The 19,345-nt window shown below is 38.2% G+C and overlaps 1 protein-coding gene across 2 annotated transcripts in view; it reads left to right on the forward strand.

Annotated features, from left to right (window-relative positions):
- The window catches only part of LOC103025951 (uncharacterized), a 379,123-nt gene that overhangs the window by 196,832 nt on the left and 162,946 nt on the right, over positions 1–19,345 (forward strand). For both annotated transcript variants that reach the window (XM_049482198.1, XM_049482199.1), the window contains exons 5-6: positions 7,862–8,156; positions 15,063–15,182. In XM_049482198.1, coding sequence (XP_049338155.1) covers positions 7,862–8,156; positions 15,063–15,182 — 415 coding nt within the window. The remainder of the gene's footprint in view (positions 1–7,861; positions 8,157–15,062; positions 15,183–19,345) is intronic.

A 19,345-nucleotide genomic window follows, 5' to 3' on the forward strand; every position in this document is an offset into this window, starting at 1 on the left:
CATTACAAAGACTTGCTGTCTTGGTCACAGAAAAGACACAGTTACGCATTAAATCCAGCTGTGTGATGCACGGTTGATGCTTGTCTATATAGTAAATCGCTAAAATAGGGTGCTAAGTCTACAGTACAGGCTGTTTTAAAGCTCTCTACCAACTGTCTCATTTAAGAGCAACACACAAACTAAACTCTAAGCTTTTCATTAAGAAGAACTTCAGGCAGGACTAAGAGACTCGCGCCTGATGATCCGAGAGTTCTGCTTGGGCCATATTACTGCAGCAGATAAATACACTGTTCCTACCCCATTAAGTGATTTATAGATCTGTAATCACACCATATATTATACGCTGTAACATACTGGTATCTAGTGTAAGGATAAAAAAAAAAAACTGTAATAAAAATGAGCCAGAAGAGTCAAAAATCATCTTTTTTGAGATTTTCTGCTGAAAAAATGTTGATTTATTAATTGAATTATAAAACTGACATTAGAGCCTATATAAAAGTTTATGCGCCCTTTATTTAGATTTTAAATTTCTCAAGGTCTAATAAAAACTATAAAGACTATATCCTTGATGTCCAAAAATAAAATACTGTATTTTTTGCACTATAAGGTGCACCACAAATCCACTCATTGTCCCAAAAATGGACGGTGTGCCTTGTAACCATGTATGAAGTTTACCAGTATAAGGAGCAGTAAAGCCACTCTGCTGAAGTACAGCATTAATAAGGAGTTTCAGTAAAGTTTCTCCAGCACTAAGGCTGGAGCAGTATTAGCTTTAGCCGCTAACCACACTAAGCACTAGCTTTTTCACCATTCCTAGGTGAGTATTATTAACGTGTAACCTGCTGAAAACCCTGGCTAGAGCACTGCTGGAGCAGCGATAGCATTAGCTTCTAACCGTGCTAAGCGCTAGCTCTTTTGTCATTCAGAGGCAAGTGTTTTTGACCTGTAGCCTGCTGCTAACCCTGGCTAAAGCACTGCAGGAGCAGCATTAGCATTAGCCGCTAACTGCGTTAGCTCTAGCTCTTTTACCATTACGAGGCAAATATATTGGACTGTAGGCTGCTTGTTTATCATGTTAAAACAAGCTACGGGGAATGAACCTCTAGCTGGTATCATCCTGATTTACTGGAACACTAATGATTCCTCAGGATAGCGCTGCCAGATGGCATTTACTAGTGGTAACCGTTGCTAGTGCTAGCAGTTAGCCACTAATGCTAATGCTGCTGAACCCAGTCTTAGTGGAAATCTGGTGATCTAAGCTTACTACAAATAAACAAAAGTGCTTTACTCACCCAAATAAACAGTTTTTAGGAGAGAAATCTTTGTAGATTAACATTCAGCGCTCATTCAAATTACTTTTTAAGAATTACAAAAATTTTAAAGAAAACTTAGCTTTACTAATCTTATGTACCCCCTTATTTATGTATGACAATAGACCAGAAAATAGACGTTTATTGATAGTGCGCCTTATAATATGCACCTTATAGTGCAAACAATGCAGTCTGCATTCTGTTTTATTTTGATTAAAACTGCAAAAAAAACTGCTTCCATCCAGTTAAAGATGTGCTCTAAGCACTTACAAAGTGAATCAAGGGGCTGTAGTCGTTTGATTATGGTCTGCAAAACTGTGATAAGAGATCCCAAACTCTCATAAAATCTGGCCGAGAGGAAGCATGTATAAATTAAGTAAGAGCGGCCCGAGAATCGAGCCCTGGGGGACACCATGGGTCACTGGCGCACTCTCAGAAAACATTACTTTCTGTTCCAACAAAGTAATTCCTGCCCTGCAGGTACGCACTGAACTATTTTTCGCGTGTGACTCTGACAGCCCAATTCTGCTCTTAAGTCTATCAGTGAGAATTTTATGGTCAGTGGAGTGAAAGGCAGTAATGAGATTGAAAGGCTTTAAACGAATATCATTATATCAGTCTAGGTACTATGATTAGACTGGATTCCTTCTGGAAAGTGTCTAGACTGCTATTTTTATTTTAATTGTGAAATTTTGTATGTAATGAAGACAGTCTACTCAGATGTACAGAGATCTATGTGTCTAGAATGTTGTTAAAACTTCTTATGAACCCTGTATTCATAATGTATTATAAATGCATTTATAATGCTTTATATGACATTAATAACACCTTATAATGACTGTAATAAGTAAGTCTGTATAAGTACTTAATTAAGCAACATCATAAACACGTTATAAACTACAAGTATAAGGGTTTATAAAGAAATGGCTTGTAATACCTTATAATATCTGTTCATATGAACATTGTACAATGTAGTGTTGTAATGCACTATAACACATATTTGGTATATTTTGGAATAATGTATTACAATATGCAACTAGTTCTCAAGTTAAGCTTTTATATAAGTGCGTAACACACTATAAAGCCTTATATACAGTACAGTCATTACTGACTTTAAGTAAAGTAAATTTTCATATGCTTTTTAAACATGAAGTAAATTTTATTATGCCTCACTATAATGATTACTTGACAGTAATGACTGTATATAAGGCTTTATAATGTGTTACGCACTGATATAAAAGCTTAATTTGAGAAATCATAGCTGCATATTATAATGCATTATACCAAAATATACCAAATCTGTGTTATAGTGCATTACAACACTACATTTGTACAATGTTCTTATGAACATATATTATAAGGCATTATAAGCCCTTTCTCTTTAAACCCTTATACTTGTAGTTTATAATGTGTTATTACATTACATTACATTACATTACATTACATTACATTTGACAGACGCTTTTGTCCAAAGCGACTTACAATAGTCAAGTACAATAAGTACAATGTAAAATAAGTTTAAAGGTAAAAACAACTTTGGATAGGGATAAAAGGAGGTCAAAGGGGAATAATAGGATAGAGGAGTGAAGGAGGGGAAGAAGGAAATGAGGTTAGAAGTAGTTAGTGTGTTAGAGGTGTTAGGAGAGTAAGTGCTCTTTGAAGAGCTCTGTCTTCAGGAGTTTATTAAAGATAGCGAGAGATTCTCCTGATCTGGTAGTGGAAGGTAGTTTGTTCCACCATTGGGGAACTCTGTATGAGAACAGTCTGGATTGCTTTGTGTGAATGTTTGTTTGGCAAAGCGAGGTGACGTTCACTGGAGGAGCGCAGCGGCCAGGAGGTAGCGTAAGCCTTCAGGAGCGAGTGCAGGTAGGAAGGAGCCTGTTCTGTCATCACCTTGTAGGCGATTGTAAGAGCTTTGAATTTGATGCGAGCATCAACTGGTAGCCAATGGAGCTCAATGAGCAGCGGGGTGACATGTGCCCGTTTTGGCTGGTTGAAGACCAGACGTGCTGCTGTGTTCTGGATCATCTGTAGTGGTTTTACTACACAGGCCGGGAGGCCAGCTAGTACGGCATTGCAGTAGTCGAGGCGTGAGATGACGACCGCTTGCACCAGGAGTTGGGTGGCCTGTTGCGTCAAGAACGGTCTAATTTTTCGGATGTTATAGAGCGCAAAGCGGCAGGACCGAGTAACTGAGGCCACATGGTGCGTGAAGGAGAGTTATGAATGCTGCTGTAAGTACTTATTATACAGTTATTATACATGCTTATTACAGTCATTGTAAGGTATTATGCATACCAAGTGCTGCTAGAAAATGAAATCCACATCTCCATAAAAGTAAGATTTTGTGAAAAAAAACACTGCACTGACTTGATAATAAAACAGTCTCAACACCAGCAGATTAGCTTCTATGTTATGTGACAAAAGTCATGGGAAACTACGACTACTACTACTACTATTAAATCCTTTATGCGTAAAAACTGTAGGAACGACGCCGAACTCTCTTATTATCTTATTATTCTCTCAACTAATCCATTCTAGAAAGTTTTTTTTTTTTTAATCAAAGACTTTTTAAACTTTTTTTATGGTGACTTCCACACTTCTATAGACTTCTACACACTTCTCTCAAACCTTAAAGCTTTATACCGGCTCAAAACCCACGGTAACAGATTTAGAAGTCATGCGAGGAGATGTGAGAAGGTATGTGTTTATTATACAAGAATTGTAGGATAATGATATTTTGCATTTTTTAATGACAAAAATTATAAAAAAAAAAAAAAAAAAAAAAACAGAATAAGAAAAAGCAAAGGGAGCTTAGCTGATACTGTAGAGAATGTGTGCTTCAGTCAGTAAGTAAGTAAGTGGGCAATAAAAAAAAACTTTTCACTGAATTGAAAATGAATGACCAGCTCAGCTGAGTGTGGCACTGATTTAAAGTTTACACGGAGGAGAAGTTCTCCGTATGTTTTAATGAGCTGCAAGCGAGAAATAATAATGTTGTATTACACCACGCCGCTGTTATCTCTGTTATCTCTGTTATCTCTGCAGTAGCTGCAGCTCGTGAGGGATAAATAAGGCGCGGCGCTACTTTCCTCGCTAATGTCCCTGTTAAAAAAAAAAAAAAAGCCACAGAAGGAGCGATCGAGGAGACGTTGCCACATCCACGGCTTTTCCTCCCACTATTACCCACTCTCTGGCACGGAGAGGGTGGGGTGGGGGATTTTACGTCTCATGGGATGTGTTTTTTTTTTTTTTTTTTGCCTCAAAAAGCGCAATCTGGGAAAGCAATGAATATTTTGATTTGGAGGGAAAAAAAAAGAATATCCATTCTGGTTCCATTGAGGGAAATGTGCTTAGCTGTTTCCACACTCGGATACCCACGAAACGCCGCCGTCTCCCCGCTCCCATTTTTCTTCCAAACTTGCAATGTCACACTTCTGCGGGGAGTTGCATTATTGCGGCGGGAGGGAGGTCTGTTTCAGGCGGCTGTATTCTGGCCACGTATGAACAGTAATGAGAATGAATGCTGATGCGCTGGGTTGCTTCGTGGTTATTACGGAGCTTCACTTCAACACTCCTTCTGTTCACGCCGCAGACACTTCCCATTTGTTCCTCACGTCTGATCTCCGCGCTCACTGTCCCTCACGCTGATTTGTGAAGTGATCAGATCCTATCTCTGTTTTTTTTTTTTTTTTTTCTTTTTCGGACAGTTTGAATTTGCTGAATTTCTGGGTTGTGTCTCTACTAATATATACACAATACAGTTTGGTTTTGACTCATCTTGTCTCATCTTGGCTTCTCTTGACTCATCTTGACACATTTTGTCTTGTCTCCTCTTATGTCAGCTTGTCTCACCTCACCATAAGAGGAGACCAGCTTGTCTCCTCTTATGTCAGCTTGTCTCACCTACGGCATATCTTGTGTTGTGTCATTTTATCTCAACTTATCTTATCTTGAGTCATCTCATCTCATCTCATGACAGCTTTTTCATCTGATCTCGACTTGCATTGTCTCATCTCATGCCAGCTCATCTCGACTCAACTTATCTTAACCTGTGTTGTGTCATCTCATCTCATCTCACTTCATCTCATCTCGACTCAGGTAATCTTGTATCGCATTGTCTCATCTCATGCCAGCTCATCTCTACTCAACTTATCTTATCCTGTGTCATCTCATCTCATCTCATCTCATCTCATCTCGTGTCAACATATCTTGTGTTGCATTATCTCATCTCATGCTAACTCATCTCAACTCAACTTATCTTATCTTGTGTTCTGTCATCTCATCTCATGACAGCTCATCTCATCTCGACTCAACGTATCCTGTGTTGCATTGTCTCATCTCATGCCAGCTTATCTTGACTCAATGTATCTTGTATTGTGTTGTGTCATCTCATCTCATGACAGCTCATCTCATCTCAAATCAAGTTATGTTGTCTTGCATTGTCTCATCTCCTGCCAGCTCATCTCGACTCAACTTATCCTATCTTGTGTCATCTCATCTCATCTCATCTCATCTCATCTTATCTAATCTCATCTCAACTCAAGTTATCTTGTCTTGCATTGTCATCTCCTGCCAGCTCATCTCGACTCAACTTATCCTATCTTGTGTCATCTCATCTCATCTCATCTTATCTTATCTCATTTCATCTCAACTCAAGTTATCTTGTCTTGCATTGTCTCATCTCATGCCAGCTCATCTCGACTCAACTTATCTTATCCTGTGTTGTGTCATCTCATCTCATCTCGTGTCAACGTATCTTGTGTTGCTTTGTTTCATCTCATGCCAGCTTATCTTGACTCAACTTATCTTGTTTTGTGTCATCTTATCTCATAACAGCTCCTCTCATCTCGACTCAATGTATCTTGTGTTGCATTGTCTCATCTCATGCCAGCTTATCTTGACTCAATGTATCTTATATTGTGTTGTGTCATCTCATCTCATGACAGCTCATCTCATCTCAAATCAAGTTATCTTGTCTTACATTGTCTCATCTCCTGCCAGCTCATCTTGACTCAACTTATCTTATCTTGTGTCATCTCATCTCATCTCATCTCATCTTATCTCATCTCAACTCAAGTTATCTTGTGTTGCATTGTCTCATCTCCTGCCAGCTCATCTCGACTCAACTTATCTTATCTTGTGTTGTGTCATCTCATCTCATGATATCTCATCTCATCTCGACTTAACTAATCTTGTGTCTCATTGTCGCATCTCGTGCCAGCTCATCTTGTCTCAACTTATCTTGTGTTGTGTCATCTCATCTCATGACAGCTCAGCTCATCTCATCTCATCTCGTGTCAACTTATCTTGTGTCACATTGTCTCTTCTAATGCAAGCTCATCTCAACTCAACTTATCTTATCTTGTGTTGCATTGTCTCATCTCATGTCAGCTCATCTTGACTCAATTTAACTTATCTTGGGTTGTGCCATCTCATCTCAGGCCAGCTTATCTTGACTCAACATATCTTGTGTTGCATTGTCTCATCTCATGCCAGCTCACCTCGACTCATCTTATCTTGTGTCATCTCATCTCATTTCATCTCAACTCACCTTACCTTGTGTTGCATTGTCTCATTTCATGCCAACTCATCTTGACTCGACTTGACTTGTGCCATCTCGACTCAACTTGACAAGAGTGGTCTTATCTTGTCTTGACTTGAGCAGCCTTGTCTCCTCTTGACTTAAGTGTTTTGTCTTGTCTTGTGTTGATTTGAGCTGTTTTCTCTTTAATCTCATTTGAATGTGACAAATGGAAAGACATGAGATTTTAGGAATGGAACAGATATTGTATAACAATGTCTATAGCAAATATGTGAATTATTCATGTCTACATGCAGCATCTGAAGCTTTAACTCGAGTTGTAAATGGCTTCCCAACAAATAAAAACTGGTCTTGTTTTTTTGTGAAAAGGGACTGATCCTATTTCCATCAAAGAACAGTTGTGGCCATTAACATATAAATGCTTTTTTCTTCTTGTTGTTGAGTGAGAGTTATTTGACTAAAACAAATAGCTGAACTGGACTGTGGATTTCCAAAACAAGCTTTTTATTGATGCTCGAAAAAGTCTGTCGCAGTTTCTTTCTTTCTTTTTTTTTTTTTTAAGAATTATATGCTTTTGGCGCTCTGGTGGTGGTCAACTCCCATTTGCTTTAAAGGCCTCAAATCAGCTCCTAAGCCTCCATCCATCAGCCTTTATCTCCAATTTCATGTTTTGTTCCCTGCGTGTTTATTTTCCCTTAGCCTCCAAAGTTTGTTGTTCTTTATCCAATGATTGATCCAAATGGCTGACTTTGATTTGTCTCTTTGTGAGCCGGAGGTTGGATTAGCGGTTTATAGCTTTTTTTTCCCTTGGCTTTCAAACTCCGACCTCCACCAACTGTATAATCTCTGATATTGGTTCCTTTCACCCCCATCTCTTTAGCCGTCACTGTCTTCTAATCCTCCAGGCTCTTATCTTTTTGCTCTGTTTTCTCTCTTTCTCCTTCTCTCTCTCTCTCTCTCTCTCTCTCTCTTTCTCTCTCTCTCTCGCTTTCTCTCTCTCTCTCAGCTGCACACTGACATGGACAGAGGTGATGGGCGCACGAGGTACGTGCTCCGGGGCGAGGGGGCGGGCTCCGTGTTCGTGATTGACGACAAGACGGGCAACATCCACGTGACCAAGCCCTTGGACAGGGAGGAGAAGGATGAGTACCGGCTGATCGCCACGGCAACAGACAGCCAGACGGAGCGTGCCTTGGAGCCCTCGTCCCAGTTCATCATCAGGGTGCAAGACATCAATGACAACCCACCTGTGTTCGAGGACGGGCCCTACAGCGCCACCGTCCCCGAGATGGCCAACATAGGTACTGTCACCAGAGGGAGGGTTTCACCACAGTTCAGTTTTCTGATTTGATTTAACTATAAATAAAAAAAAAAAATAAGTATTTGATACACAGTTTTCCCACTACTATAAACAATGGAGAGATTTGTAATTTTTTATCATAGATACATTTCAACTGTGAGAGACAGAATCTTAAAAAAATGCCATTTATTGCATGAAATAAGGATTTAAAATGATAGAAAAAGTTACAGAGCTCCGTTGTTTCCCATAGTTCTTGACCAAGTTAATACACCTAATAAAAAGGATCTTCTTCAAAGTTCCTTGTTTTATTATATCATTATATGTATATATGTTTCATTATATACATTTACTCAAGTTACTGTAATTGAGTACATTTTATGAGTAATTTGTAATAATGACCTGTAAAACTGTAAAAATACGGTTTACAGTCACCTATATGACCATAACTTTTTAACAGTAAAGAAAAAAAAATGGATCATAGAAACCAATACCACTAAAAATGTTTTATGGGGTGGTCTGAACAAATAATGCCTGAAAGGTTTAAATTATTATGTGGAATAATAGTTCATTAAAAACGACTTAATTTATTATTTGTTTTTACTTTTTTACATCAAATAATTAATTAAAAGTAACTATGTAACTTTTACTCAAAGTACATTTTAAATTGAGTACTTTTTACTTTTACTCGAGTAGATTTTTTTAGATGGGTACTTTTACTTTTACTTGAGTAGAATTTTAGCAAAGTAAAGGTACTTTTACTTAATTACAATTTTTCCGTACTTTTTCCACCTCTGCTTAAAACACATAATCAGTTGTATTTACATCATTTACATTCACTCTCGGGTCTCTGAGTAAATCACATGATGTCAGCACTGCCACTTATTTCCATTCCTCAAATTGTTGAAAAAAGGGACTTTTTCCACAACGAACAAAATAAGTGCAATTTTACGTGCTTTTTACGGTGGCCGAGAAAGCCCAACGCAGTGCAAATTGAAAAGCGCTGCAAAAGCACAAAACACATCCATCAAAATTACAACACAGGCGCAGCAAATAGAAAAACGCACTGCAACTAGAAAAATGCGCTGCAACTAGAAAAACGCGCTGCAAAAAGAACCACAACACAACGGAAGTGAGTCACAACACAACGGATTTTTCCCGGGGGACCTTAAAAGATACTTTACCAGCTAAGCTGCGTCTTCAGTAACGTCTCGGACTTCACTATGTGTACAAAGGACAATAAGTGGCAAACAAGGCGTTTTGTGAAGCAGAACTTTTAATAATATGCACACAACCGTGGTAATCACAGGTAATAAACATAACTTACTTTTCAGAAGCTTGTTTGCCACTTATTGTCCTTTGTACACATAGTGAAGTCCGAGACGTTACTGAAGACGCAGCTTAGCTGGTACAGTATCTTTTAAGGTCCCCCGGGAAAATTCCGTTGTGACTCACTTCCGTTGTGTTGTGGTTCTATTTGCAGCGCGTTTTTCTATTTGCTGCGCCTGTGTTGTAATTTTGATGGATGTGTTTTGTGCTTTTGCAGCGCTTTTCAATTTGCACTGCGTTGGGCTTTCTCAGCCACCGTAGCTTTTCCCCCAACCAATATTATTTATCTTTAGTGCTTCAAACATATTTATATGATGTTTCAATCAAACCAAATAATATCAGTAAATATCAGACTCAAAAGTGTCCACAGAAAAAGTGTGAAACGAACTGCTTTACTCAAACTAAAGCTAGGTATGGTGTACGCACTACTTTATATGGTTTTTATTTTACTTGCACATTTTTACTAAGTAGTTATTTTGCACTAAACATTTTTATTTATTTATTTAGACTAACAAGTTCCCATTTTTTGTATATAGTGGAGCAGCAAAGACAGTGTTTGTTTATAGCCATGGTAATTAGCGTTATCTGGCTAATATATAATATTAAACTGCACTTTATCAGCAGTTTAGCTCAAATAAAAGACCGGATCACGTTCTCAGCACAAGCGAACCACTCCAGAGTTCATTTGGGACTGGACCAAATGTCATTACTGTTTTCACACCTGTTCAATCGATCCGAAACAAGTGTATAAATGAACCAGAGTCCGTTTTAATGGGACCAAATAGTGCTGGTGTGAAAACGCCCTTACTGTCTGACTTATACTTGTTTTGTTTTTAGCATTATGACGCTTTCCTTGACATCCATTGGTCAAAGTCTGGTCTTCAGTGCAAATCACACATACTTGTGACTTTGTGTACACTGTAGGACACTGTATGAACTCCATACTGTATTCAGTATATCCAATTCATCTCCACAAAGTTATTGCCCTGGTGAATTTGTACACTCTTAGTGAGTTCAGTGTCAGTGTGTCAGTTGGCTGACCATGAAATATTTGCTCAGCCTTGGGTTTTGATCAAAGATCTCCCGATGCGGGATGCCCAGATTTATAGAGCTCACCGTGGAGCGAGAGCACTGACAAGGTCAGCGGTGCCGATGCTCATCAGCAGTGCTGTCGCGTGAAAGAACAGATCGAGTCGAGTGTGTCCTGTAATTTCGGCGTTGCACATTTAATGACCTTTGTTCTGTCAATAACAACATTGCCCGGGGAAGGAAATTTATTATCTCCCAGGTCACACTCGCTCAGCGCTGCCTAGAAGTGACAGTCGGTCCCGTCTGCAGCTTTTCAGCCTGAAATGGGTTTAATTGATTTCCACAAATCTGCCGCAAATTTGACAGCATTTACAGGCCTATTTACCACCCTGTTATTTTACCTCCGAATAAAACACTGATTTCTCTTTTACCAAATAAAATCAAAAAAGAGAAAAGAGATCTGCTTTTATTGACTGGCTGTGTCATCAAGATGACCAGCAGCCCACAGTGTGTAACATAGCACAGCCTAGCCTAGCATAGCTTAGCACAGCCTCGCCTAGCTTAGCATAGCTTAAAACTGCAATGTCTTCACTACATCAACATATATATATATATATATATATATATATATATATATATATTTTTTTTTTTTTTATTAGAATTCCAAAATCCAATTTAAGGCGCATTGAAAGTGAGTGGGTAGGTAACTGAGAAAAAAAAAACATTGTTTTAATTATAGCTCTAAGCTTAAAAAAAATAAATAAATAAGAGACCACTTCAGTTCACTTCAGTTTCTGAATCAGTTTCTCTGATTTTGCTATTTATATGTACGTGTGGGTAGAATGGACATAGTCATTTTATTCTATAAACTATGGACAACATTTCTCATTTAGAGCATTTATTTGCAGAAAATGAGAAATGACTGAAATAATAAAAAAAAAAATGATGCAGAGCTTTCAGACATCAAATAATGCAAACAAAACAAGATCAATATTTGGTTGAATAGCCCTGGTTTGGACGGCCCTGAACACCAGCGCGATCCAGCGCTCACGCCATTGGTTCAAAAGACGATCACTCAAGAAAAGTAGTTGTTTGTGGACCAATAAAAACCACAGAATCTAGAAGCGGACATCCTTAGCTTTGTATTCACGTACAACTTTACGTAAAAAAACATTACATTGTGTGGTCGCTAGGAGCTTGAGAATACGACGCTGCGGTGCTGAAACTAAAGCATGTTTGTGAGGAGGAGTGAGCAGGAGAATAAAGGACTTTATGGATATTTTATCTGTGGTTTAGTGCTGTATTGTGGATGCTGTGATAGTAAGTGAATTTTTAATAATATAATCTGATGTTATTTTACATATTAATAATATTTTATAAGGCTATTTTGTTGGGGAGGCGCGTTTCTCATGTAAACAATGTGAAAAAACAGGCTGTTTTCAGTTGGAGATTTCTGGCGACTGGTTTCATGTAGATGGCTGTAAATTTGCATGCAGGTATTTAAAGTAGTACTAATGAATATGAGTTGGTTAGTTGGTCGGTGTTTTTAGAACATTTGACGCTTTTAAGCATTCTAATTTACATAGTCAGAATGGGCCCGCTAGAGGGCACTTCTGCAGTAAGAGGTTAATCACAGTTTTCATGCATTATGGCATGCTCTCCTCCACCAGTCTTACACACTGCTTTTGGATAACTTTATGCTGCTTTACTCCTGGTGCAAAAATTCAAGCAGTTCAGTTTGGTGGTTTGATGGCTTGTGATCATCCATCTTCCTCTTGATTATAACCCAGAGGTTTTTGAATTTGTTAAAATCAAAAAGAAACTCATCATTTTAAGTGGTCTCTTAGGCTCTCTGTTGCCCAGCCACTAATCTAAACTAAAGTTTTTCCACTAATCAACAAGTCAACAAATCTGCAAACTTGAGCATTAATAATGTTCCATATGGGAAAGTGCACCACCTTTGGATGCTCTGGTTTACAGAAGGTTGAGCGTAGGTCATCTCTCTACACTCTTTGGTAATGTTAGCTAAAGTTAGCATTAGCGCTAGTGCTAGAAACTGTGATTCGTGTCCTGATCTCTTCTTAGGCCTGATTTCGGGCTGCTTTATGTGCTTTGCGTCAACCCAGCTGTCGCGGTGTTTTTTTTTTTTTTTTTTGATCTGCAGCTCCGTCGCGCTCTGCTTTTCTTCTGCGGCCTTCCATTTGCATTCCACAGCTCCTTAACTACCTGTGATAGATCTGTAATCAGCGCCCCCCATCCCCTCATCCCCTCATCCTACTCCTCTCTTACTCTCTCTCTCGCGCCCTCTCTCTCTCTCTCTCTCTTTCTGTCTCGCGGTGACACCGTCGGGCCTTTGATGTCAGAAAACAGCAACAGCTGCTCCCACAAATCCCCTCTTCCCTCTTAGCTTGTCACTCGGTGCCCCATGGGAAACGTAGTCCTTTCTCCACTGTATGTGTATTTTTCTTTTCTTTTTTTTCTTGCCCCCCCCCCTCTTCTTTCCCTCCTTCTTCCTCCCACCCCAAAACAATTTCCATCCGTCACATGACGGATGACAGTCTTTGATATATTTGGTTGGGGGGGGAGGGAAAAAAGTCTATATTTGTCAGGGATGGAGGATGGAAACAGGACATGTGGGACTCGAGGAGGGTGGAGAGGGAAGGTGGGGGGGGGCAGGGGATTGGTGTTGACGGCTGGAGAGGGGGGACTAGCAGACGGAGAGATTGAGAGAGGGGGCAAAAGGGAATTGGAGACGGAGATGAAGAGAAATGAAGTGAGACAGAGCGAGCGCTGAGAGAGGGAAGGTAAGCAGCAGGGGAAAAGGAGAAAGTGAATAAAGTATTTGTCACAGCGCAGCAAGGGGCGCGAGAAAGATAGAGAGAGAGATGCAAAAATGGAGGGAGGGAGGGAGAGAGAGAGAGAGAGAGAGAGAAAGAGAGATGAAGTGAATGAAGGTCTGCCAGTGGTAATTGACTGTCCAGTAAGGTTGGGCGATCTGGCCTTAAAATAACATCACGATATTTCACACCCGCCCACACCTGCCCACTCCCCCAATCACAAGTGATGCCCCAACACCAGGAGGGTGAGGACTAGCACATGCCTCTTTCAGAACATGTGAAGTCAGACTCCGCCTCTTTTCAAACTGCTGCTGATAGCTGGGAAGAAAGAGCAGCGTCTCGGTTCCGATACATCAGCTCACAGATGCAGCCTTGTACTGATCGACATTACCCTCTGGAGTGATGTGGGGAAAGAGCATCATCTAGCCACCAAGAGAGAGAGAGCAAGGCCAGCTGTGTCCTCTCGAGGCTCTGGCAGCTGATGGCAAGCTGCATGACAAGGATTCGAACCAGCAATCTCTTTTAAACATAGTTGCAGTGCCTCAGTCCGGTGGACACCTCAGAGCCCTGTATATATATATATATATATATATATATATATATATATATATATATATATATATATATATATATATGTATAGAGATAGAGAGAGAGAGAGAGAGAGAGAGAGATGTAAACAGCTCTGGCAAAAAAATAAGCGACCACTTCAGTTTCTGAATCAGTTTCTTTTTTTCTAGGTATGTGTTTGAGTAAAATGAACATTGTGATTTTATTCTATAAACTACGGACAAAATTTCTCCCAAATTCCAAATATAACTATTGTTATTTAGAGCATTTATTTGCAGAAAATGAAAAAACGGCTGAAATAACAAAAAAAAAATGCAGAGCTTTCAGACCTCAAATAATGCAAAGGAAACAAGTTCATATTCATTAAGAGATTAAGCGTTCAGAAATCAATATTCGGTGGAATAACCCTGGTTCTCCTCCACCAGCCTTACACGCTGCTTTTGAAGATTATGTCACTCCTGGTGCAAAAATTCTAGCACTTCAGCTTGGTTTGATGGCTTGTGATCATCTATCTATCTTCCGCTTGATTATATTCCAGAATTTCTCAATTTGGTTATAAGTTAAAGAAACTCATCATTTTTAAGTGGTCTTATATGTTTTTTCCAGACCTGTATAATGTAAAATGTAGACACACCTTAAATTCAGTGTTTTCTTTTTTTTTTTTTTATATTTTGAATTGTACATTAATACTAAATACTAGTATCCCTGTTGCTTGACTAAATCAAATAAATCCAATATCATTGATTGTTTTATATATTTTGTAATAAACAGTAACTTACCAAGACTTTGGATTTTGTATAAAACAAAACAAAACAACACAATAATAATAATAATAATAATAATAATAATAATAATAATATACATTTAAATAAAAATAAATAGAAGTGCAGAATATTTAGTGCATGCATATAAACCCAACAGTAAACTGCAAAACAGATACCAAATAAACTGCTTTTAAAACAGAATTCTGCTGTTATTACAATATGGATATATATTTTTTATTGTTTTAAAAAAATGTTACCAGTGACAGTTTGTTCAATATGATATGCTGCACCCCTGCTGTTCAGGAGAGTGGAGTGCTCTGTAAACTGTTCTGTATTGATCTGACCTCTCTCTCTCTCTCTTTCTATCTCTTTTTCTACCTCAGGTACGTCCATCGTTCAGGTGACGGCGACGGACGCGGATGACCCCACCTATGGGAACAGTGCTCGGCTGGTCTACACGCTGGTCCAAGGCCAGCCACACTTCTCTGTTGACCCCCAAACAGGTCAGTCCATCTACTCAAGCTTCCTTGGTGCCTCCAGACACCAGTGTCTCCACCCAATGTTTTCTCCTGTCCAATCAGGGTGAGGGTACAAAAAAATTCACCTTGCGTGGCTCAAAACACGCAAAAGGCATGTGCTAGTTCTCTAAATTAATCATGGGTGTGTAATCATTAATCATTTGGGTGTAATGTGGAATAAACCAATCAGTGTGGCAGTTCTCATTCCCTTTAAGAAGCAGGTGGGCTTAAAAGTGCAGTGCTTTTGCAGTGTATCATCTCAGCTGATGAAACTGACTCTGCGTTTTCACGCTGTGAAGTTGCACAAGTAGCTTATTTAACAGTGAACAGCATTGTTATTTTATTCTTTATTCCTTTATTCTGTTTATTGTTAAAGTAAAAGCAGGAATTGCATGGCTAAGCTAGGATTTGGCAGCTGACTGGTGACTGTTGTCAGGGTTTTAATCAGTCAGTGGCGCACCAGTTTTTCCCACCACCAATTTAGAAACATGCGAAAAATTTACACCTGAACACACCTCACTTCCAGACCACCACACTCATCATGTAGATGCTTTTTTAACTGCTTAGGTGCAAGGCGTGAAAAAAGGCTCTTGACAGGGCATAAGATAGCAATGAACATTGCGACACCCCTTGTGCAGGGGGTACAATAGGATAATTTTCATATAGTAATCATTTTCATATAGTAAGCCTATAAAGCAGCATTATAGCAAGTGACAACATGAGTTAAAATGTATATATAATTATATAATTTTAGTGTAGGGGTTCTGTAATTTTAGCAGCACATAAGTGACGTAGCCAGTGACTCAAAATATGTGCACAAATAGTCCATATAAATGTGCTGAAAATATACGGATATAACTGACTCATCCCACCTGCACATTCTGCTCCCTCTCTTTCTGGATCAACTTCACGCAAATGTGCTAAGTGTGACCAATCGCGTTTGACCAGAGTTTTTATTTAATGTAGCATGGCAAGTGTGTCACGTGTACCATTAAACCATACTGTGAAGATTCACTCCTCAAACATACAGCTCTGGAAAACAATAAGAGACCACTTAAAAATGATGAGTTTCCTCTAAAGGAAGATGGATGATCACAAGCCATCAAACCAAACTGAGCTGCTTGAATTTTTGCACCAGGAGTGAGTAGCATAAAGTTATCCAAAAGCAGTGTGTAAGACTGGTGGAGGAGAACATGATGCCAAGATGCATGAAAACTCTGATTGAAAACCAGTGTTATTCCACCAAATATTGATTTCAGAACTCTTAAAACTTTATGAATATGAACTTGTTTTCTCTGCATTATTTGAGGTCTGAAAGCTCTGCATCTTTTTTTTTGTTATTTCAGCCATTTCTCATTTTCTGCAAATAAATGCTGTAAATGACAATATATTTTTATTTGGAATTTGGGAGAAATGTTGTCAGTAGTTTATAGAATAAAACAACAATCTTCATTTTACTCAAATATAAACCTATAAATAGCAAAATCAGAGAAACTGATTCAGAAACTGTGAAAGTGGTCTCTTATATTTTTTTTTTTCCAGAGCTGTATTTAATTCTGCCTTGAAATAATGTCAGAAATGCTGTGTTGTATGTGATCTGACTTTGGTAGATTGCTATTATATGGGCGCAGCTACCTGAATGTTTCTGATGTTTCTCAGCAGAGGAAACTGACCTTTTCTTTCATGATCATTTATTCTGTTTTTTTTTTTTTTTTATGTGAAAGTTTGCATTGCTGCAAACAGTCACACGCTATGGGTTTGTGCACTGCTGGGTTACCATGTGTGTGCAACAAGCAGGGGTGCACGCATGTTGAGGGTTGCCTGTGTTGACAATTCACTGCCAAGATAGCAATGAACGTCTGATTGATGACATCTCTGTCTATGTCATGTTCAGTCAGTGGCGCACCTGTGTTTTACATTGCCAAGATAGCAATGCACTAGAAATGTACCTGGACACACCTCATTCCAAAACCACCACACCCATCAGCATAGATATATTCACAAGCACTGTTGCTTTTCAAACGACACAGGTAAAGGACGTGAAAATAGATTATTTGTGGGGTGTGAGATAGCAATGAGCATCATGAGATGCCGTGTACATTCTTCTGCAGGTTCAAAATGCTGTTTAACCATGAGTGTTTTGTCACTACAGTCCACAGTATGCATTATATTGTGAAAATGTGACTTTCTAGGACATCTACTGTATTTTTTGGGGATTTGAACCGCCGTATAAAATGTACATCATTTATACTTTCTGCCAAAACCAGTCGTGCCGCTGCCAGCTGTGACTGTGTTCTGGCACCAAGTTTCCGATGAAGTCATCGGCATCATGCCACCGTAGTGTTCAAGCCAGACGAAAGTCTAAAAAAAGTGCGGGCCAAATCTGGGCAGTGACTCACTTGATGTCTGGGAATGTTTTGGAAAGAACTGTGTATTAAAAATGTGGGGTATTATTACACTAGTTGAATTTGTTGAGTAAAAAAAAATAAAATAAATAAAACATCGGGAAGTTTGGAACACAGCCTAGAACTGCGTGCACTTACAACTAAATATTGCATGATGGAGCTTTATTGAAATCTCATTAATCGTAAATAAATCTTCTGTTTATCTTATATTTTTGCTGGATTTTTTTTTTCTGCTTAATCTGGCTGTTGTTCTTTGCGCTGTTTTTATATTGATTAATTATCCAAAATGACTAATGAATAAAATGCCATTTTGTTTTTGTCTAAAAACACAAAAAGCAACGTTATGCTGAAACGAAAAAAAAAAAAGTGAATATAATGCTTTAACAACTGAGGAACAGATAGTTAGCATGCATTTTGTGTAGGACAATATTAAAGTAAGCATTCCTTAAATTTTGAAGGAATGTGAATACTTACCAGGTTACTAAACCCTAGATTAGCATTTTCACTACCTAGCACAATTGCTAAACAAAGAAACATAAAAATGTTATGTGCGATATTTACTTAAAAACAAAGTGCAATGTTTTTGCAAGCTTGTTTTTAAGTGTAACACACTATTCTTTTTTGGTAAATTTTACTAAAAGTCTTTAACTCAAATTACTTAATAATATGCGTGCAATAGAAACATTTTCCATAGAAACATTTTTGGTCTTTTTTACTAAAATCTTAAAAACTGACATTATTTAATAATAAGGTTGCACCATATTTGTACGTCAAACCGACTAATCTTTTTTGGTCATTTTTAACTAAAAATCTTAAACTGACATAACTTAATAACACGCTTGCAAGCATTTTGCACTGATTTTACATAAAACCATGGAAGCATTTCTGTTCATTTTTACTAAAAATCTTGGTCCCACTTTCTAATAAGTGTCCCTAAGTACTATGTAGTTACATGGTAACAATCCATGTAACTACAGTGTAACTGCTGATGAAGTACACATTGTTACAGATTAACTACAGAGGTACAGGTTATGTAATTACACATGGGTTTGACTTGTGTAAGTACACATGTGTACCAGGGTGAGTGTAGTTACTTACTTAGTGTACTTACATGTGTGTAACAATGTGTGTGTACTTACACATGTGTAATAGTGTGTGTTTATACTCAACTTATCACACACACTATTACACATGTGTAAGTACACTTGCTCTATTACTTGTGTAAGTACACTCACCCTGAATTAACCCAAAATCATATATATATATATATATATATATATATATATATATATATATATATATATAAATAATACACATGTATAATTACATAACCTGTACCTCTGTAGTTAATCTGTAACAATGTGTACTTCTTCAGTAGTTACACTGTAGTTACATGGATTGTTACTGTGTAACTACATAGTACTTACTGACATTTATTATAAAGTGGGACCCACATCTTAAATTTACATTACTTAATAATAAGGTTGCAAAAATGTTGCACCATATTTTTACCTAGAACCAACAAATCTTTTTTGGTCATTTTTGTACTAAATATCTGTACCACTTTGAAATAAGACTACCTTTATAAAGGGTTCATAAATGGTTTACAATGAATTTATTAATGGTTACTAATTAGGTTGTAAATGCCTTAAAAATCATTAATAATCAGTTATAACACATACATAGAAAGGGCAACAACGGCCTGTTGTTTTCCAAATAGTGAACCCACAGCCATCTATATTG

This window comes from Astyanax mexicanus, chromosome 8 (assembly GCF_023375975.1).
Source record: "Astyanax mexicanus isolate ESR-SI-001 chromosome 8, AstMex3_surface, whole genome shotgun sequence".
Classification (NCBI taxonomy): Eukaryota; Metazoa; Chordata; class Actinopteri; order Characiformes; family Acestrorhamphidae; genus Astyanax; species Astyanax mexicanus.